The sequence below is a fragment of the Lynx rufus genome, unplaced genomic scaffold (assembly GCF_022079265.1).
Source record: "Lynx rufus isolate CCGP_SWC_20201006 ecotype Redwood Valley unplaced genomic scaffold, mLynRuf1.p SCAF_5, whole genome shotgun sequence".
NCBI classification, from domain to species: domain Eukaryota; kingdom Metazoa; phylum Chordata; class Mammalia; order Carnivora; family Felidae; genus Lynx; species Lynx rufus.
Genome location: NW_025814867.1, coordinates 72,477,917 through 72,500,644, shown reverse-complemented (window position 1 = coordinate 72,500,644; position 22,728 = coordinate 72,477,917). Strand labels below are relative to the sequence as shown.

The 22,728-nt window shown below is 35.7% G+C and overlaps 2 protein-coding genes across 3 annotated transcripts in view; one reads left to right on the top strand and one right to left on the bottom strand.

Annotated features, from left to right (window-relative positions):
- CCDC39 (coiled-coil domain containing 39) overlaps nt 1–11,059 on the top strand; it is a 99,120-nt gene extending 88,061 nt beyond the window's left edge. Inside the window, exons 16-22 of the mRNA XM_047100421.1 lie at nt 2,590–2,713; nt 6,477–6,636; nt 7,309–7,415; nt 7,923–8,063; nt 8,214–8,393; nt 8,541–8,626; nt 9,765–11,059. Of these exons, the coding sequence (XP_046956377.1) occupies nt 2,590–2,713; nt 6,477–6,636; nt 7,309–7,415; nt 7,923–8,063; nt 8,214–8,393; nt 8,541–8,626; nt 9,765–9,921 (955 nt within the window). The 3' untranslated portion in view covers nt 9,922–11,059. The remainder of the gene's footprint in view (nt 1–2,589; nt 2,714–6,476; nt 6,637–7,308; nt 7,416–7,922; nt 8,064–8,213; nt 8,394–8,540; nt 8,627–9,764) is intronic.
- A 1,596-nt stretch (nt 11,060–12,655) lies between these two features.
- TTC14 (tetratricopeptide repeat domain 14) lies at nt 12,656–22,338 on the bottom strand. 2 transcript variants are annotated; one of them, XM_047099023.1, is made up of 12 exons: nt 22,032–22,311; nt 21,410–21,534; nt 21,105–21,304; nt 20,089–20,173; nt 19,795–19,924; nt 19,359–19,514; nt 18,889–18,960; nt 18,367–18,486; nt 18,141–18,263; nt 16,032–16,149; nt 14,996–15,105; nt 12,656–14,161 (listed from the first exon to the last, which is right to left on the bottom strand). In XM_047099023.1, the coding sequence occupies exons 1-12, from the start codon at nt 22,196–22,198 to the stop codon at nt 13,249–13,251; spliced, it is 2,319 nt and encodes a 772-aa protein (XP_046954979.1). In that variant the 5' UTR covers nt 22,199–22,311; the 3' UTR covers nt 12,656–13,248. The 2 variants fall into 2 exon arrangements, 1 of the variants encoding a protein (XP_046954979.1); XR_006965630.1 differs by lacking the exon at nt 12,656–14,161 and having other exon boundaries at nt 15,066–15,105; nt 15,543–16,149; nt 22,032–22,338.
- Nucleotides 22,339–22,728: the final 390 nt, after the last annotated feature.

The following is a 22,728-nucleotide window of genomic DNA, read 5'->3' as shown; positions in this document are numbered from 1 at the left end:
TGGGTTTTTTCCCTTTTATTCTTTAACATTTTAGGAAGGAGAGATATACTTGTATTCAGTCCACCATCTTAAGCTGGAAGGCCAGTTATACAAAGGATGAATAAATATTTTTTGATAATACAGCAGTAGTACTGTTACTGCAAAGCCGTAACTTCTGTCACTTAATATATTTTACCACCAACTTTCTTTAAGAGTAAGAAAACTGGTAGGTTGAAGATCTCTGTTTGCCATGGTTAGATGGTGCACCTTTATGATGTTGTAGTAGGCAAATGAGTCATTCTTCATGTTGCCATGCAAATATTAGCATTATTAGTATTATTATAAAATAAGTTTTAAAAAGTTCATAAAATAGGAATTTACTGGAATAAAAGGAAAAAATAATCAGCATATAAAAATTCTAAATCTTGGGAGACAATTCTTCGTGGGTTTCTCATATTTCTGTATGCCTTGCAAGGAACGGTACTAAGTTTCCTATTCTGGACTATCTTTAAAAAATCTTGGTAAAAAACATATCAAATATACCATCTTAACCATTTTTAAGTGTACAGTTCAGTGCTTAATATATCTTTAATATTCACATTGTTGTGTCAGATCTCCAGAACTCTTTCATTTTCTAAAACTGGAACTCTATATGCTCTACACACTAAGCTTCCATTTCCTCCTCCCTTCAGCCCTTGGTAACCACCATTCTTTCTGTGTGAATTTGACTGCTTTAGATACTTCATATAAATGGAATCATGCAGTATGCTATCCTGAGGCTGTGAGGTGATATTGTGGTTTTGATTTCCATTAAACTATCTTTTATTTTATTTATTTATTTATTTAAAAAAAATTTTTTTTAATGTTTATTTATTTTTGAGACAGAGAGACACAGCATGAGCAGGGAAGGGGCAGAGAGAGAGGGAGACACAGAATGTGAAGCAAGCTCCAGGCTCTGAGCTGTCAGCACAGAGCCCGACGCGGGGCTCGAACCCACAAACTGTGAGATCATGACCTGAGCCGAAGTCGGACGCTTAACCGACTGAGCCACCCAGGTGCCCCTAAACTATCTTTTAAAAGATGTTCTGATAGTGCCGGAGACCAGCTCCAGCAACCAGGGGTTCCTGAAGGATGAAGGGCATCAGCGAAAAAGTGAAAACAAAACAAAACAAAAATAAAATGGACACAGACAACAGCAGTGTGTTGAACTGGCCGATTTATTGTAGCAAACGTGGCATTATATTTGCTAGTGATTTCCTTGTAGCATATGTCATCTATGTTTTGACCTAATCTTGAAAATGTTCTTATTGGAATCAACCTTTAAGAAATAACATGGCGATTTTCTCGTAATGTTCCCGCATACCCTTTGATTATTGATTAATCTCTTACATTATTCCATTATGGACCTGTGTTTATCTATAATCTTATAATTATAAAGCATTTGCTTTGCTGTTTTCATGAAAGGTCATCTCTCTCTCAACACCTCAAGTGGAACAGTTACAGGGACGTGACCTCCCGGTTGTTTTTTTCCGAACCACTTAAAGCCAGAAGAACAATGTGTTTGCCTCGGTCCGAGGTGCCAGGAAGGGGCCGAAAAAGCCTTAGAAACCCATGCCTCATACATTCTCAGAGAGACAATGCACCTAGGAACCAATGAAGCATTCTGTACCTTAACCGACTAAGTTCAGTCCTCATCTGGAATGCCTCTGGGGGCCAGGTGGGCCTAGGGGTTGAAGTCACCTGTGCCCAGAGATACACTCCTTAGGTGCTGGAGTGGGGCTTTCAGATCCATAAGTCTCTTCTTTACAGGCCCTCTTTGCTGGCAAATGCATGAGGTTATCCTTCCTGTAAGTAGAGGAGTCTCCATAGGGGTGGCAAGGGCTAAATGTAAGGCCACACAATTTCTTGCGGAACCTTATTTTCTTTCCTAATGGTTCTTTTCCCAGGGGGCCTGTCAAGGGCAATTCCCCAACAGACAATACCCCAGGTACTTTTATTAAGGCCAAATTACCTAAGAGCGGGAGTACAAGTACTGTCGGTGGGCCGCCTTGCAGTCACCAATCCGTCCACAGCCTGGGCCTTGCCATCAGGCTGGGATATCTCGGCTTCCAGCAGGACACCAAATAGCTTCAGAAGCTAGAGGCAGTATCCTCCCTGTGGAGTAAATATTGAATATATTTGCTTAGTTTCCATTATAAAATATTTGGCTTACCTAGCTTGAGGTTTCTCAGCTGTGATATAAACCTGTGGTGTGTGTAGCATCCATTTGAGCCCCTTCTCAGCTTCATGGGATTTCAAGAGCACTGCAAGCAGGAATCTCATGCTGCTTGGTATGCCATAAATGATAAAGTCCTTTTTCTCTGACCTAGGAATCTTGTGCCAACATCCATGCCAACATCCATTAAACCATGGCAGGCTAACTTCTTAGCTTTCAAATAGGGTGAAGCCTGAGACCTTCCCACTAATTATAAATTGAAAAGAAAAAACACATTTAACCTGTTTGAATTCAGTAGTAACACAAATGTCTTATATAAGAATACTGTAGTCCTTTTTAAAAAAGTACGTTATTTGTTTTTCAGTGCTTAATTTTTCTTTTTGTTTCCATTTTAGTGCTGAGTTTCATGAGAGGCTAAGTAAAATTGATAAGCTGAAGAACAGATATGAAATCCTTACTGTTGTTATGCTGCCTCCTGAAGGAGAAGAGGAGAAAACACAGGCCTACTATGTAATAAAGGTAATCTTAATCGATTCATAGTTGTGATAAAGTGAAGTATCTTTTGTACTGGCAAGTATTTTGCCAGCTCTTTGTTAATAACCAAAATGTCATTGTTTTTTGTTTTTTGTTTGCCATGCAATTTCAAATTTCATGGCGCACTCATAGCTACTAGATTAGAGCTATAAAACATTAGTGGTTAGGTGGAGGTACTGAAGGTATTTTTATACACCTTGAGTCCATGAGGTCAAAGAGGGGTCTGGACAACTCTTTGATACTTTTTTTTTTTTGGCTATCATTTGTGTCATGTCATTTTCCCTCATTTATTCAAGATTTATAATCTGTTTTATCCTAAGACCTGCATGTCTTTAATAAACACTCATGTAACAACCTGTTCAACACCTCACGCTCAAAGCTTTACTTCCCCATAGCTATCTGCTCATATGGCTGTATCCTAGACCACATCATCCCCTGGAGCTACACCACCTTTGAATCTTATTCTCCAATTTACCACTGCAGCTCTGGTAAGGCAGATATCCAGAGAGCAAGAGGACTGTTCCTTTGCCTTCATGTTAGATGGGAGACAGACACATCAGGTGAATCTGCTCTGTTCTGATGTTTGAGAGTTGTCTGCCACTTCATGGTTATCTTTACCTAGTAACCCATAAGGAGAAATGGAGAAGTGACCAGAAATCGGATGCATTTCCCTGAGTACTGCTATATTCATCTTTCCCATGTAGAAAATACCCTGAATAGGTGTGATTTACCTTACACAGAGGTCTGGGAAGTTACTCAAGACACTAAAAGGGAATGGAAAATTTAATTCATTTTTCCTCTATCATACACTGATAGGAGTGAGAACATCTCCCAATTCACACCTTTAGAGGATGGCCCTCATGGATGGATGTTCCCTTTCCTTTGAGTTGTATTTAATCTTCCAAGTTTCCTTCTATAGCCCTTCTTTGAGCATGCTCTTAACAGACGCATGGAGTAGGATATGCCTGCCACTTTGCCTCAGGAAATTCCACCTATATGAGAAAGGAGTCCCAGCTGTCAAACCCTTCTTGTAACTCATCAGTCTGTATTACTTGAGGCTTCTGCCCTATGCTAATGAGACTTTCCTCCTCTCTGGTTTTGAGAGTCCCTGAGGGGTGAAGGGTAGGCTCTAGTCTGTTCAGTGTTGGGAAGAAGGTAGATGTTGCAATTCCAGTTAAGTTTCTCTTTTAACAAGGGCTGTGATGAGTTATCTAAAAGCACTGGTGTTAAGAGTGCCTCCATCATCAAGTGACCTTGAATAATTTATTTAATCATTTGGGGTGCTTAGTTCCCTCACTTGCAAAATGAGGATATTATTACTTTTGCTGTGAGAAGTAAATGAAGAAATATATGTAAAGCTCTTAAACAGTGCCTGGAGTAAAATGAGCCCTCAGTAAATGTTAGCTGTCATTATTTTTATTGCTGTGATGATGATGGTGGTAATAATGCATCCATTTTTCAGGAAAACAGGCAAATTTTTTGAGGAAAAGAGTATATGCCTTCTGTTCACAGTGAAGTTGCTAGATAAATGTCAGTATAAGGGATATGTAAGATGAATAGAGGTGATCAGTTACCTTCCCAATTTCCTAATGCCACTCCACTTTCCATCCTCTCCAGGGTCCACAGCTTGCCACATTATTCCATGTTTCATTGCATAGCATATTTAAATGTTTTACTCTTAACACTTACATATGCCAGATGTATAAAAATGAAACTATTTCTTTGTAACTAAACTCAATGTATCTTACATAGTCCTTATAAGGAAACAGCTCAACTCTGACCACAATTTAATGAAACTATTAGAAAATGAAATTACTAGAATATGCTTTAAAATGCTGACAGAAAGGAGTAAATAAAAATTTCACCCTAATATCAGGTTTCTAAATCTACAAAAGTTATACATTCTCTATTCTCTTAGAGCCTAAAAGGATCATGGAGTTTCTAGAAGTTTAAGGTATATATGGAATTAGATCAGAAAATATGTATAAATGTACAAACTCAGCACCTTTTTTGACAAATAAAGAAACTGAACTTGGAGAAGGAAAGTGAATTGTTACTCAACTCACTTGTGGGAAACCCAAAACTAAAATCTAGCTGTTTTGATTCATTCTAGCTTTCTCCCACTACAGTATTTTTCAAATAAAAAACTTGCCAATTCTATACTCCATGTACCGGAATTATAATTTATCTAAGAACTTTTTCTAAGCTATATTTTTTATTATGTACTTTTTACTACAAAAATGTGTAACATATTTTGAAGCATAATAAATACAAGTGAAAATGTTAAGAGTTAAGGAATTACCAATAATTTTTTAAATGACCACTTTCTGGGGCGCCTGGGTGGCTCAGTCGGTTAAGCGGCCGACTTCAGCTCAGGTCATGATCTTGGGGTCTGCGAGTTCAAGCCCCGCGTCAGGCTCTGTGCTGACAGCTCAGAACCTGGAGCCTGTTTCGGATTCTGTGTCTCCCTCTCTCTCTGACCCTCCCCCGTTCATGCTCTGTCTCTCTCTGTCTCAAAAATAAATAAATGTTTAAAAAAAATTAAAAAAATAAATAAATGACCACTTTCTGGTTTAAATACACATATGTAGGGATTGAATAAATTAACAAATGAAATTATTAGTTGATTTTGATTAAAGATGTCTTTTGGCACTTTTTAAAATATATGTACTATCCCTGTCAACCTTTATTTAGAGAAATTCTTTGAAACTTTTTGGATTCAACTCTTGACATCCTAGCCCAGTGACAGAGTTAAGCTGGAAAAGTCACTGAGTATGTCTACTACTGAGGAATTTTTGGTTTTCAGCAATTTATAGACTGTATTTTTTCCCAGCCACTTTTAGCAATTATCTTTCTCTAATTTTTAAAATTTATTTTTAAAATATGTAAAATACACTTAAAATTGGCCACTTTAACAATTTTTTAAGTGTGCAGTTCAGTGGTATTAAGTACATTCCCACTGTTGTGCAACCAACACCAACATCCATCTCCAGAACTTTTTCATCTTCCCAAACTGAAACTCTCTACCCGTTAAACACAGAGTCACAGTTTTTCCCTGCCCTCAACCCCTGGCAACCACCATGCAACCTTCTGTGTGTGAATTTGACTATAATAGGCATCTCATGTAAGTAGAATCATGCAGTGTTTCTTTTAAAGATATGGAATGCTTCACAAACTTGCATATTATTCTTGTACAGATGTCATGCTAACTTTTTCTATTCTGATTTTAATATGTGCTATTGAAGTGAGTACTCTGATTTTAATTTTACTTAACTTTCAAAGATGTTGAAATCCTGGGTTGGAAATACTAAGCATTTACTTTTCTAGGTGTACCTTGCTCACCTCTTTTATTCCTGACTTAAAATGAGAAAGTATTCCTAAGCCTCTTTCAGGCCAGAAACATACATTCTCCTTATTGAATATCTAGTCTGAAGCCACCTCCAAGTTAACCCTATCTCCACTAAAGTTTATACCTGCTTTCTGGTAATTTTTGTTGAAAGTCTTAATGCAAGCTTTGATTAGTTACTACACTTCCATCACAGTTTGTATCCTATGTGCTATATTTTGAATGTCTTGGGGATTTAGTGTTCTACTCTAAATCAAGTGCAAGAAATAAATGCTTGATGCTACATGTAGGCCCCAAGGTAAATTGGTATTGTTGTGAGTAAACTATTTCTTGCCCTGAAAACAGACACTCTCCCCCATTGTAAATAATTTTATTCAATCAGTTCTATTCTGTATTTCATAGGCTGCTCAAGAAAAAGAAGAACTTCAAAGGGAAGGTGACAGTTTGGATGCTAAGATCAACAAAGCTGAAAAAGAAATCTATGCTCTAGAAAACACCTTACAAGTGCTGAGAAGTTGCAACAACAACTATAAACAGTCTTTTAAAAAAGTGACTCCATCTAGTATGTGGGAGTTATTAAAAATTTTATATGAATATATGCAATTAAAGCTGTAGCTATTTATTTTAAAAAGAGGAACATTGTGAGACAAGGAAAACAAGAATGTACCATGTTTGATGGAATCAGAAAAACTAATCACCTCCCCCCTTTAAAATAAGGGCTAAGGTGTTATTTCCATTATTCTAGTGATATTGAATTCTCACTTTTCTAGGGAATTAATTTCAAATGTGAAGAAAATGGCAGCATATTGGCTATGTTGACAAAACAAGAATGGCTACTACATGACCATATTGATTTTCTTTTTTTTTTTTTAATTTTTTTTAAAATTTTTTTTAACGTTTATTTATTTTTGAGACAGAGAGAGACAGAGCATGAACGGGGGAGGGTCAGAGAGAGAGGGAGACACAGAATCTGAAACAGGCTCCAGGCTCTGAGCAGTCAGCACAGAGCCCGACGCGGGGCTCGAACTCACGGACTGTGAGATCGTGACCTGAGCTGAAGTCGGCCACTTAACCAACTGAGCCACCCAGGTGCCCCGACCATATTGATTTTCAACAAACAGACGTAAGGAATTTAACCTCCTATAACAAAAAAATGTTAGAAGTTTAATAGATAGAAGATTGAAGCTTGCTTTCTACACAGCATGTTAAAAATTTAAGAATTCTCTAATTCTAGGTGATGAGTATGAACTAAAAATCCAACTAGAAGAACAAAAAAGAGCTATTGATGAAAAATACAGATACAAACAAAGACAAATCAGGGAACTACAGGAAGATATCCAGGTAAATTCTACACACTTTAGTAATAAGTCCTTAGTAAAAGTTAACTATCATTATTATTATACCTACTATCTCGTTATCTTGTACAAAGACAATTTGTTTAGAGAAATAGAGAGTAAAAGTCTCATTTGAATGAGAAAAATAAGTGACCAAAGTGTTAAATAAATTAATTAAAACCACAATACTCAGCACAGGATGGACTGCTGATAATGACTTCTTAATTAGCTGATGAACTATAGCTAATTATCCAATAAATTTTATTTAATTTTTATTTCATTCAGTTCCTTAAAGATCACCTTAAAGATTGATCCTTAAACAAAATTTGAAAGATAAAAATAATCTAGTAGAAAGTAGTTACTAAACCACATCACTGAAAGAGAAAACAATGTGTTTGGTAAGCAAGCTTTATATAAAAACAAATGAATTAAAATTAAATGAATACTTGAAAATTGGCAAGTTGTAAGTTATTGATTCTAACCAATAAGTATGTTAACACTTTATTTTCTGCAGAGCATGGAAAATACTTTAGAAGTTATAGAGCACTTAACAAATAATGTCAAAGAAAAATTATCAGAGAAGCAGGCTTTTTCATCTCAGCTACATAAAGAAACTGGGGAGCAGAAGCCAAAATTAGAGAGAGTAACTAAACAGGTATCACTGTCTTTTTAAAAACTGACCTTTGATATTTGTATGTTTTGGAGTTACAAATGGTAACTCCAAATCCTCCTTCATCCATCCATCAAAAAATATTAAGCTCTGGAAAATAGGTTTAAGTAATAATTGACTACTATTGACCAACAGTGTGCAAAACTCACCAGGGAAATCCGACTTTTGAAAGACACAAAAGATGAAACACTAGAAGAACAAGACATCAAACTTCGTGAAGTGAAACACTTCCACAAGATCATTGATGAAATGCTAGTCAAGGTCACTGAAGAAAATGCTGAAATCCATATTATCCTTCAAACATACTTTCAGCAGGTAGTAACAGTACCTTCTAGTTAAAATATTTTTTAAACACTTCATGAAATAAACAGTTTATGGCATTTATCATAAAGTGAGGTCTAACTAAAAATATTCTTCTGAAAATGCAGTGGTACTAATTATCGCTGTTGAATATTCTTCCAGAATGGTTTAGAACTACCTACAGCTGGTAGTAAAGGTAGTCGCCAGACTTCTAGATCACCTTCACAGACTTCACTGTTGTCAGCAAGGTAAGTGGAGGCTTAGAAACCACCTGTTAATAACCCTCTAACCTATGCAAACACAGAGCGATTGGAACTGCCAGTGCTCTCCTGACCCTTACCCACTATGTCAGTGTCACATGCAGAAAACAGCTAGGAGGATAAGACTCTTCTGATTTCTGTCTGACGTCAGTTTCTATTCGGGCATGGAGTGCTTTGTGACTAGCAGCTACTGCAGTAGGATAAAGTATGGAATTCTGGAGGTTACATCTTGCATGGTCAACCCTGAGTAGGGGAATTTTTTAAACCATAAAAAGACAATTTAGATGTACAAACATATGGAATATGATTTTTATTATTGGAACCACGTTACAAATTTTTAAGTTGTCAGAATTTTATTTTGTTTTTCCTGCTTTATTTTCCTAACAAGGAAATGATTCTTTACTTTGGCAGTTTAGTTTTTTCCAGAATTCTATCAGGTAGATAGATGTTTAACCAACACTCCTGTACTTTGCTGACAAAATGAAGTTAATGATAATCCTAATTTTAAAATTCCTAATCTCCTACACTCAGTAGCCATTTGCTTTTCATTAGTTGCCATAGAGCTTTCACAAAAAGGGACATCCTAAAACGTTGTGTTTGAAGTAAAACAAAACTGTTTCTACATAAATATGGGAAGCAGTCACCTGAACATTGCTGTACTTTCATATTTTTAAAACTTACCATTTCAGAATCATATAGCTAGTTATGCTTTTCAAATGACCCCATCACTTTATCCTGTCAATAGGACTCGCATTTTCTTCTATCTTCAGTTACATATTGTTATGGTCACTCTTGCCAGCACCCAAATTCCCTTGGCTCTCGCTTTATCTTTTATGCATAATGACTTTTGCAAAACCTTTAATGCTTAATGATTCCACTTCTAAAATGATTATAGTTGAAAATATTTTTCTCAGATTTGTTGAACTAGTTGAAACTGTATTCTTGCCTTTTTTCTTTGAACTAATTTTTTTAATGGTTATGCTTTTAAAATTTAGTAGTACTATGAAGAATATATACTTTTTGATCTCTTTATTTTCTTGTGGGACTATGGTATCATTTGCTATTAGTTAGGGGGTCTCTACTGATACAAATTTTGAATTTAAAATCATGCTTTTTTTCCCTCTAGATCATCCAGAAGTACAAGTACTTCTGCTTCTCAGACTTCAGTTAAAGTATTAGAGCTGAACTTCCCAGACTCTTCTCCAGGAATTGGTAACACAAGTAATAGGCCAAGTGCTACCAACATCTCTAGTAATGGTAAAAACAAAAAAGGCAGCAAATAAACATCTTAATCTCTTTTGTAGAAGTTGTAAACACAAAAACAAAAATCTTACTTCAAAAATAGTGAATCTCCCCTATGCTTTTGGGTGCTGTGTAATGTTATAATCGAGGCCTAATGAAATCATGTTTAGAAATATATAATGACTAGACCAAAGTTTAATCCAGTGGAAGATGTGAAAGCTGTTAAAAAAAAAGTCAAGGAATTTAGGTCTAAATAAGCCAAAGAAACATTTAATTTTCTTAGCTTTTGCCACACTGTTTTCTTCACAGAGAAGGAAAGCAGCAATAGCAGATTCTTAACAATGCCACATGTTCTGTAAGCATAGATAAAATTGTTTTTCACTGTTCTTTTGATGTTACATTAGAAAATAGTTTGCTTCATTATTTCACACTAGCCATGAAACTACATTCAATTGTAATGTAACACAATCTTTCAGGCAATTTATGAAGAATCACGGTCTATGAATAGTTTATAATACTAAAATTCTCACTTACCCTAGAAAATCCTGAAGTTAGGTTTTCTTTATTCAAAGAAACAGGTTTCTTGGACTTCTGGGGGAGAAGTCTGTTAGTTTATTCTTTTGGTATGATTCTAAAATTTTTAACCAAAAAAATAGCATTTACCCTCCCCCCTCCAAGAAAACAATTAATAGGAAAAGAGATAGCACTATGTATCAATAAAAATATTTAAGTTCCTAGGAATTACTCCACTTTGATCTTGAAAGAAGTCAAACACATTAAACATTTTGCTCTCAATATACAACCAAGCATAAAGAATAATAATGTATTTTCAAGACGTTTTTTTCCCAAGACTTTCTTGATTTAATAAACGAAGAGAGCTAGGTATGATTTGATTTGCAATAGGAACTCCATATATTTACAGTGGAGGTGTAATACCAGATTTATTCAATTTATACCTTATTATATACCATGTGCCTAACACCCTGAACTCTTGAAACAGTGTGGAGTATGATTATGTTATAAAACTGGCTTTTAAATGTATTAGAATCTATGTACTTTAATGGAGTATTTCTCCTTCAAACCTTGGAAGAAAGTATTTATGACAGTTGTCATTGTTTAAAAGTGTCATTTGCAGTTCCTTTTGAAAGGTAGTAGTGGCAATAAACCTGTCTTTCCTGATCATTATTTGAATATTTTATTATTTTTAGAAATAGCCAGGAAACGGGATAGCCAAGTCCAATGAATAATTTTTTTGTAAAACATAGTTGTAAATGCGTGAGATTCAGGAGACCTAAAAACGGATTAATTTTATGGTCACTTTGTGTGTTCACTAGTTCTTATTCTCTGCCCTAAATTACTTTGTAAATTACTTACAACTTGCATTTCAATATTAAACACTATCTTCTAAGGAGGCAGGGATTGTCTTACTAGCTCTGTGATCTTGGAGAAGTTACTTCTTTTTTCCTTATTTCTAATACTGAGACAGTAACAGTTACCTACATCACGTTTATTAAAATAGTCAAATATATGCAAAATGTACAGGGCCTGACACAAACTGCACAATAACTTCTACCTGTTGAGTCACCACCCAAAGGCTAGCACAGTATTTGTGGGATGGTTAGGTTCTAGGTCAGCATACAAGCCTACATTTAACTCCTAAATAAAGTAACAGTTCCAGCCTCATGTGTTTAATAATGCTAAATGGTGACACAGGGATCAACCCCATTAACTCCAAATCTGGAGTTAACTTCCATATATTGTGTTAGAAATTTATTTACTTATTAAGTCAAGACACAGACTGGGTGTGCAACTACAGACATAATAAGGAGAAAAACTGCTAAAGATAATCACTAGCAATTCTTGACAAGTAAATAAAATGGTTTAAGTAAAATACTAAAGATGTACTAGCAATTCCTAAAGGCCAAAGACTATGTTAAGAGATAGTTTTCATGCTTTACAAAAACCACTATGTAGGACTATGTATGGATGATAAAGGAGGTGCACAGAAAGAACCAGACTCTTTTAAGATGAGTTTCTTGTACAAAGATGAACGCATGAGTAACCTTTCTACTGCTATCAACCATGATTTTTGACCAGTTTTTCTCTATTCCATTGCAAAACAACTGTAGCTTTTTCATTAGGCCCCCAGTGCTGAAGTCTGAAAGCCACAAATAGTATATACCTAGTAAGAGTGACTTAGAGTGATAGCATTAAAGGTCTGTTGCCATTTACAGCGTCTAGAATCTGAAATTGGAAAGATTCTAAAGACCATTATAAATCAACAACAATGACTCCTATCTCTATCTCCAAATCTGTTTTCAAATTTGGGAGGATCTTTAGATCCAGGTCACTTCTTCAGCTCTAGTTGCTAGAATTTATTCTGAGTAAAACCAGACTTTGTCGGCCTACTCATTTATTCAGACCTACGAAAGGAGGCATCAAGGGAAGCATTAGGAGAGAGATATTAAGAAAAGAAGAAATGCAGGCCAGTTCTAGGTTAATTAAAAACATGCCCAGTGCCTTCCCAGCTGCACATATGCAGTACTAGGACGGTTTCTGAATTTTCTTTCCCTTAGGAGAAAAGCAGATTTACAGTGTGCTTCTCTTGCCACTGCTGTTTTTGCTAAAAGGATTCTTTTTATTCTGATCTATTCTTGCTTGGAACATAGACTCTAAGGGTCTTGCCAATATTTAAAGTTAAGAAATTTCTTAGGGCTATACTGTTAACAAGGTTTAAAAAAAAAAAAAAAAGAGAAATAAGCAAAATCAGCCCCCTTCAGTTTTCATGGCTTTATTCCTAAGCTGGTACACAAACCATATTAAGTCAAGCTTCAGAGGTCATTTAGGCAAGACAGATAATCTGCAATATAATCTTAGGGGTTCTACAAAAAATTGTTACTCAAATGATCAATAAAAAATGGCACCTAAAGAACAAATACTGTAGATCTCTTTCAAAAGAATTTAACAGAAACGACCGTTAAATAATTTTTGAAGAAAACAATCCAAGTGTTCAATGAATAAATTTAATTTTCTCTCAAACAGCAGGATAAGGTGGACCCAAGGAATTCTCATATACTTTAATACAGTGAAGAAGCAATACTATAAGAATTATCTTTAGGTGAAGTTTAAATCATCACAGTAAGAAATACTGTACAGAAACATATACATGAAAAGCCTAAAAATCAAGCTGTGAGGACACCCACAACTGAAACAAACATATTTTGAGAATAGCTGAAAAGCATTTGCTTTCTGCAATCTCTACAAATAAAATAGCTTTTGGAGTGGAGATTTCTGCACTGGACTTAAATAAAAGACCCAAAACTTTCATTAACAGCCTTTTGTGTAAGAGTGCGGATTCCCTTGGCATATTAATTTTTTGGCTTATTTCCTTTTTCTTTTTCAAATGCAGCTATCTGATTAAATATATTGAGTAAATTTTGAGGTAAATTTTTTTTAACTCCACTTTCTGACTGCTCTTTGCTATTTAGTCCATCTGTTTCTGGAGCCTCTGTTTTAATGTCCTCCTCGTAAGTATCCTCTATTTCATATTCTCCTTGATTTTTATTTAACTGGTATCTTTGTTCATGTCTACCAAAATCACGTGATCCAGAATAAGTATATTTTTTATATTTTTCAACCGATTTATAAGAGTAGTCTGAGCTGGCTGGTGAAGTGGAATGCCTCATGGAACCTGGCTCCCACCTTCTATAGTGTTCTTTTCTTCCCTCTGTATCTTTTTCAAATCTTCTGTAACCATAAATTTTCACCTTGTCCTCTGAATTCCTGTAAAAGGAATCTGAGGAATCTCTTCTACTGGAGAAATGTTTTTCTGATTTATATGGTTTTTCTGCTTTGCTACTACTTGCCTGAGAATAAAAATCTCTTGGATCTTCAGACCTACCTCCAAAATCATCCGGAATTTCAACTGAAGATGAAGAGACGGGGCATCTATCTTTCTCTTTTACCTGTTTCTTTTGATATGGTAACCTATCCTGCTTTTCCAGTAGTTTTTCCACTTCTTGTTTTTGGTTAAGAAAAGATGCTAAAGTATTGGTTGGAACTGGGAAGAACTCATCTTTCCTATTCTGATCTATCTGACTTGAGGATGCCTTATTAGCTAAATGCCTTTTGGAACTTCGAGAAGACTCTGAACGGTTCCTCCTATGTTTCTTATGCCTTTTGTGACCAGAAGAGGAAGAAGATGATGAAGAAGAACCAGATTCATCAGCAGAAGAAACACTTGAAGAGGAAGAAGTTGATTTTCTTCTTTTCTTCTTTAGCCTACAAAATACAGTTAACCCATCAGGTGTTAAGTACAAAAATGTTTCTTAATTATTCATAAAGATTTTGGTTCTATTTTAAAGTTCTATTGTTAGTTCTCCTTAAAGGTTTCCTAAAATCTGTGGCTTAGATAAGCAATTACTATAATAATCTTAGTTACTACAAGGTCCAATTTTACCAGGAGGCATGACTTTTGGGAAAAAATACTGGGTAGACAGTTGTCACTGAAAGTAAATCCATCATTTCTGAAGACAGTTACATTTCCAACATTATCTAAAAAACTTAAGCCCATCTGAACACACAAAGGATAGACCTGAAGTCTTATATCCAGCTAGCTGTAATATATGTGGTTTTTCCACCTTAACACTATTGACATTTTCAACACCTGAATAATTCTTTGTTGGGGAGGTAGGATGATGGTGGGGGGGTATGCTACCACATCACTGTAGGATGTTCAGCAGCATCCTTGACTTCTAGCCATTATATGCTAGTACCACTTCCAGTTATGATGACCAAAATATGTCTCCGGGGGGAGGGGGCAGAGTTAAAGCTGCCCCCAGTTGAGAACCACTGCTGTAGTTCTAAAACATTTCTAAAATACAGGTAATTAAAATAACTTACTAATTTTATTTATTGTTTGTTTGCAGAATTCTACCTTCAGATTCCACTTTGCTTAATTTCTTTTACAGAAAAACTTGTGGTATACATACTTACAAAGTATCACTGATTATAACTCAACACTTTTTTTTTTTTTACTTACATTACTTCCATATGGCACTTTGGTTCAACTCAGTAGTTGCTTTAAGTTAAAAAATACTGAATGTTATAGTTTACCTTTTCTCCTCTTTTAAGAGCTTACGCAACTTTTCTGCACTTGTTTCTATTTTCTTTGTTTTCTGCTTTTCTTCCTTTTCAGCTTGTTTTTCTCTTAATTCCAAAGATTTCTTTTAGAACCCAGATATCGGAAAAAACCACACGTTAAAAATAGCAGAGTACATAAAACCCAGTTTTCAAAAGACCACCCCCCCCAAGCCAGAAATCAAATGGGGTATACCCAAATCACCATATATCCAGCATTAAAGAAATATTTTTAATATAAAAATTAATCATACAGGTGTTTGGCATTAATCATTGGAAGAGCCAGAGTAACATTGAGGACCATATTGCAGTTGGTATTCCATGAAAAAAGGGGAAGCCATCGCATTGGTACCCATGACCCAGAGTGCAAGAAAGGGAAAAAATAAAATATATAATAAAATACATGAAAAAATATTTTTTAAAAAATTGAAAAATTTAGACAGGACACAAATTTTATAAATAAAATTCAAATAAATTCCATTAAGGTGAATTGTGGGGGGAATCACCGTGTTCAAATACAAACCATTTAAAAAATAGCACAGCCCAGTTGGATGCATGATTACATAAGAAATCATTTTCCAGTTTGAGGATGGGGATGAGCAGCACCAGATGTCACAGACACAGCAGCAATGGTCCAATTCAGAAGAAAATGCATGAGAAAACATTATCATCAGTATTACAGGAAAAGGCAGTTTAAAATATTTCTCAAAGAGGTTTTTATAATTAACTCAATTACAACAACACTGAATTTGTAACCATCAGGAAAGCTCACTACAAGGACAATTCCCAAAACTACATACCACACATAGGCAGTAGGAATTTTCTCATAGGGCTATTTTTACTTTTAAGTACTATGAAGCAATGTCAAACCCAATTAGGAAAAGCTGTATCTAAAAAGAAATTTTTTATAACGTCTTACTAAATAATCTAGAATAGTTTTCCCGAGAAGAAAGTTAAGTTTTGGCATTAATTTCAAATATCACTAAATTTCTAAGAGGAAATAAAGAATCACCTGCATATATTTATGAAGCTTCTGCAAAGCATCCTCTGCATCTTTAAAAGTCTCATCCAAAGCCAAAGCTTTCTTATAGTAACTTTCAGCATTTAAAAACTTTTCTTCTTCTTCTAACCTAAATTTGAAACAAAAGGTTTAGCTTTCTGCAAAAACAAATTCCTCATTTATACAGGTCAGAGATTTATGACAGAACTTAAAGAAAAATTTTTTAGCAAATCATTTTCCAAACTAAGCAGTACTTAAATCAGGTACTTTTTACTATTTCTTTGGTAAAAAGACCACATAAACCAAAAAAAAAGTCAACTCAGATATGGAGAACAGATTGGTGGTTATGCGGGGTTGGGGAGGGTGGCGTTGGTGAAATGGGTGAAGGTGGTAAAAATGTACCATCTTCCAATTAAAACATAAATAAGTCCTGGGGATGTAATGTACACCCTGGTGACTACAGTTAATGATACTGTATTACAGAAAAACAGGACTCCATTACTGGTAACTAAAGACAAATGTAGGTCCAGCATTGGGATTTTAGTCTGATACATGAAAACACATTATCAGCCAATGTCTTCAATAAATTTAGTATAATCTTGAGCTTTAGCATAGAATTATATAGGTTGGGTGCACCTGGGTGGCTCAGTTGGTTAAGAGTCTGACTCCTGATTTTGGCTCAGGACATGATCTTGAGGTTCTTGGGATCAAGCCCCACATCAGGCTCTGTGTGCTGACAGCATAGGGGCTGCTTGGGATTCTTTCTCTGCTTCTCTCTTTCTCAAAATAAATATTTAAAAAAAAATTACATAGGTTGGCTTTTCCAATAGTTTATGAAAAATTTTCCCAGAATATTCACTAATGAAGTTGGAAATACCAATGTATACATGTACATTACAAGTAGCCTTCAGGAAAAAGTATTAGATTACAGTCATTTCTACACTATGAAAAATCAGAATTAGAAAGGGTGGATACAAAGCAGAAAGGATTTGCAAAGTACTTTCGGTTTTTCAAAAGTAGGAAAAAGTAATTACTGTGAAACAGAACAAAACCCAAAACCCAATGACTTCAATGGGATCACTTCTGTATCACTGGATATGGGCAGTAAGGGACCAGTTCAAGGCTATCAACATTTTTGGCTTGGATAACATACAGATGATGTTGCCATCCACTCAGCTAAACACCGATATGTGGGTAATAAGATAACCATATTTAAGTAGCTGTCTACCTAATGAGAAAGTAAAAAGGTGCTTCAGTCACTTCGGTACAAAAAGAAGTTCTTGAGTTGAAAACAAATATTGCAAATCTCTTTAATTTAGAATTATGGAATGATCATACAAACTGGATTAATAAAACAAATTCATGAAACAGAAAAGTGAGAATTCTATTTAAAAAAATTAGTTGCAAAAAGATGCTACTAATAACAAATTGGTTTTTAGTTGTTAAAGTAGGCTATAACCAAAAATATTTATAGTGGAATATTACATTTCTTCACATTTTATAAATTAGACTAGCCTGTTAGTCACTCAATATTTATGATACAACTATGCAAAGTAGTATGCCAGCATCTCAAGATAGTAACTTAAGTTATAGGGTTTGTTCTTAATGATTTGCTCTTCCATTTAATCTGAGTTTGTGGATTTTACTGCACAGAGCAGAGCAATAAGCTGAATATAATGGCAAAATATTATTCACAACTAACTACAGAATTCTCAATTCATACTTCTGGCATTATACCCTGGATTGATGAAATAAATTAAAAATCCAATTCCTCTCTATTAAAAAAAAAAACCCTCTTGTGTGCGTGTCCAAGAAAAGAGTACTTCCCTTATTTTTGGACCTTCACGTTTATATTTCTATATAAGGAGAATAGATATTCAGAACAATGAACTCAAGACACTAAAATATCTCCAACCTCCTATCACAACCTCAGTAATAAGGGAAAAAACACTAAAAGGCTTAAAAAGGACTATATTTAAAAAACATTTTCAACCAAAATTGAAATTAAGAGTGTTCTGAATTGAGTTAAAAATGCTACTTCCTTACATTAAGTTTAAGATTTTATAGTAGCTGCTTGAGTATTAGATCTCTACTTAATATTAAAAAAAATTTAACACTTACTGCCCTCCTCTTTCAACAAGTGTCTGACAGAGGTATTTTCTTGCATTCCTATGAGTTGGACAGTTTTCCAATGCAAGCTCAAAATCTTCTATTGCTTTGTTCAGACTTCCTTTTGTTGCATATCTAGAGATGTGAAATAAATTAGAGGAATTTATCTTCTGAACTATTAGTAAATCTTACATTCATTTACCTTATAAATATTCCTTAAAAGCCATGATCCACTTACAATGCTCCACGAGCCACCAAAGCTTCCACATTTTGTTTGTCTATTTCCAGAGCCTTATTATATTCATTCATAGCATCTACGTGGCGTCCAACCTTAAAATAATCAACTCCAATCTTCACACTAAAAAGACATTTGTAAACCATCACATGCATTTCTCAGAATATCCAAACATAACGTTAGCATTGATAAACTTTTAAAACAAATCTAATTTGGCTAATATTTAGTCTGCAATACTCTCAATATACATAGAGAGTATTTTGCCTTTCAATAACTTTATAACAAATATCTATGAATCCATATATCAATATACTAATTCCTTTTGAAAACATGGAAAATGTTGGTTAAAACTTAAGTCTGTTAAACTTATAGCACCATTCACACCTATAAAAAAGCTAATGTCAAAAACACATCATTTTAATTCATTTATAAACAAATTTGGTCTTAGTAAGGACTTAAGAATGCCTGCCTTATCCTAACCTTTAGACTAGATAATGCAATTGTTGAAAGATAAAGTTTTCATACCATTTTAAAGCCCAAGATGCAGACTGTTTCTTTCTCAATGCAGAAGCAAAATCATCTTCAGAGAAATTTTTGCTGTTCAAAGAAAATGAAAGTCAAACTATATGTTTTTTGTTTTGTTTTTTTTTTGGTAACAATCCTCCACTCTAACAGATAAAAATTCAACTCTGAAAAAGTAAATTACAGGCAAGAAATCTGTATTCCACATAGAAAAGAATATTCTTAAACTCTCAGGAATGACTATTATTGTCAAACAGTATTTTTAACCCAAAATTCTTATAAACTTTCTGCATCGTTCTCTACACATATCATCACAACAGATTCCATTCCAGGAGATAGGATCATCTAGTTCACTCGCTTTTTAGCATATTGCAGCTGCTAGGCTTAGAATAGTCAAATATGTCCCTCAGTTATATAGCTTTTGATCTCAGCACCATTTACTTCACCACTTCAAAGAATAATAACTACTATACCTTTGTAAGCCTCGCATTAAAGATGGTGGATTAGATTCATCTATTCCTAGTTTTCCTAGAAGGAATTCAACTACTCCTGGATTAGCAAATCCCAAGGAACTCTGCATGACATTTTCATAGGATTCCAAAGAATTGCTATTTAGTTCAACACTTTTCCTTAAAAAAAACAAAACACACATACAACAAAAATATAAAAATGACTAAAATAATTAGCATGTTCCATTTCTATTAAGTAAAACTCATATCATTTTTGTACACAAAGGTACAGTAATATTATTTTGGTTTCTTTTACTTAAGGGTTATAAAAATAAAATGAGCATATTTTGAAATAAGAGAAATTAATTTTCTACTTTGTTGTCACAAGTTGGACACAATTTGGTATTTTTAATCAAGCAACTTTTGCAGTTAATTTGTTGAAATAACATGGATAACTTACCTGTAGTACAAAGGAAGCTCTTCAGAACTAATTACACCTAATTTGATACCAGACAGATGTGGTGGAAGAGATGAACTATATAGAGACACTGCAAGCTTTTCATGGTATCTGTCAATATCTTTGATTCCAGCTTAAAAAAAAAAAAAAAACAACTAAGCTGATTAAAAAGAAAATGCAAGCTAACATAAAAACACATATATTTTTCCAAACACTACTCTCATTAGACAGATTTTCAAAATTAATATAAAAATCTGACAACTGTTACTTTTTTATTAATATGATGAAACTGATCACCTCGAATAATGTCACCAGTTTGGTAATATGATAAAGGATCCCCATGGTTACTGTGAGAAGGTACATCTCTTAATGGACAAAGAGCCTGCAATGAGAAGTATTTTAAAATACCAGACATTCCATTCTTTGGTGAGAAATATCATCTTTTATCCTAGTTGTTCAGTACAATGAGCTAATAGTTGACACAAACATTAAAAAAACTAACACTCTAAAATCTAAATTTAAGGATTTTAATTATAAGGAACTTCTGTGCGCATAGTACAACAAGTTCTCTGGTTCAGTTCAAAGACTAAAATCTCACAAAATTTGCAATCAGTTCTAGGAACCAAATGTAAGTATGGATTATGAAACACATAGATATTTTGTGCTTGTTAAAAACAAAACTAAAACTGTTCAGAAAGTAGGAGAATTCCAGTGAAAACTAAGTGCAAATTCTCCAAAGTTTATGTCTATCATCCAGTCTGTGATGCCTTCTGCTTTTCTTCCTCTATCATCTACCTTGACAGACGGCAAATATCAAACCTTTTAAATTGACACATTATTTCAAATTCAAGACAATTCATCTTGGGCAAAGTATCTTATAATGCACAAGCCATTTACATTTAACTACTGTAACTATATAAATAAGAAATTTGTTTCTAAATTATCCACACGTAAGTATCTAATGCCAAATACTAAATAATTAAGAACATGTTCAGCTAGGAGAAATAAGCCTGGAACACCAATGAATCTCACCACATCCACTGATAGCTGTAAGCATTTAAAGAAGGACCCTACCCCTGCCAACCAAAGGGACCAAATAAACCTCCAAAACCAGAAATGGAGGAGGAAACTACACAAGTAACTATCACCGTTCTTTCAAAAAGAAAGAGTATTTTATTTTTCTCCAATATTTATTTCTCGAAACTACGGCAGCAGGGTACACTGAAGCATAATTGGATGCAAAAACATAATTTTCGCATTGAGATGACTCTTATCAAAAACAGAAGCAATCAAATAACTGAAAAATAACTTACTGTGATTTCTAAGTGGGAAATATCTCTTATGATGCCACTGCCTAAACAAATCAACACCATGAAAAACCCAAATTCCCGAATGGAACTAATTCTTCCAATCACTATATCACCACGCTCAATATCTCGGAAAAACAGCTCTCTCCGGTCCATACTAGGGATCTCCATGAACTGCTCTAAAGGTGGCATGATTGCATAACCATCTGAAAAAAAAAATTAACAGAATTACAACTGCTTTGTGTTTTGCTTCATCTCAAGTGCCATTAAAATAACCCAAACCGCAATCAAAATATTTTAAGAAAACTCACCTTCATTGTCTTCATTGACTTCAGAAGTTGCAGGTGCATCTGATTTCCAGGAAAGTGCAAAAAGCAAATCTGCTTTTTTGGAAATGAATTTTTGTATTTCAATGTTGTCAACTCTCTTCTCTTTTCTTAAAAGGAAACAAAACTTATGAAAACTGGCTTATGGGTAAAACCTTTTTTAGCAAGGCCAAGCTTATGCTCTTGGCTTTCATTGCCCAAGCAGATCCATCCTAAGCTCTGGGCCGCACATCCTGCGAGAAAAAGTTTTAATCAGAGACTCCCTCATTCGCCAGCCAGTAGGTGGAGGGCGGGGAAAGTTAAAAAGTAGCCCCCGAAGCTCGGGGCGGGGGGGGGGGGTGCTGTAGAAGAAAGCCCAAGGGATTTTGGATAAAGACTCCGTGCCTCCGCTAGCCAGCACGGAAGAAAAAGTTCAGTCCGCTTCCCGCCTTTCCCTCACACCCACAGCGCGGACCCTCCGCCATTCAGCCCTCGGCACCTGCGGGGCAATCCTCACGTGTTCGCGGCCGCTGCTCTGCTCCTCCAGGACTCAGCCACCCGGCGGCGGTAGTGGGGCCCTGATCTGCGTCCCCTCCCCCGTCTCACAGAGGCGGCGCCGTACCATTACCTGCCCTGTAACTGCTGCTGGGGCGGCGGGCCCCGGGCGGGCTCGGCTGCGGACCCCAGGAGGCTCCGGAAGTGCGGGTTGTCCTGCTGTTCGCTCCGGAGAAGGGAGAGCAATGACGGCCCGTGGTAATTCAATGACTGCCGAAGAAGGTCCCGGTCCATGGCCATAGATTGCTGGACCCAGTAACAGGTGGGCTGCTAGGTGCCCCCCGCCCCCACCCCGTTCGGTGCTCACTACTTCAGCTTGGTGGCCCCCGAGACTGAGGAAACAACCTGGAAACTGCCGGAAGGCCACATCACAGACACACAGTTGTCTACCGGAAGTGTTCCGGGACCGCCCCAAGCGGCGGCGCGGAGGAGCTCAGCCTCGGTCTCGCGAAATGGAGCGAGACTACGGAAGCCGGAAGCACTGGGTTCAGCATTTCCTGAGCTAAGGGCTGCCTACGGCTCCGAGGTAGTGCTCTGTGAGAAAGTTTTTCAAAATTTCTGTGATGTTATTACGTTGAAATGGCCCCGGCTCTAAATCATCCTCTTATTTAGTGAGGCGCTTCTAAGTGCCATTGCCAGGGTGAGAACCCCATACGAGTTACAAAGTTTCTTCCTTCAGAGTGCTCGCAGGATAAGTCATTCTCTATGTCTCACATACAACCACATTAGAGTGACTGCTCTGGGAGATTTTCTGGTAGTCTAAGGTCAGA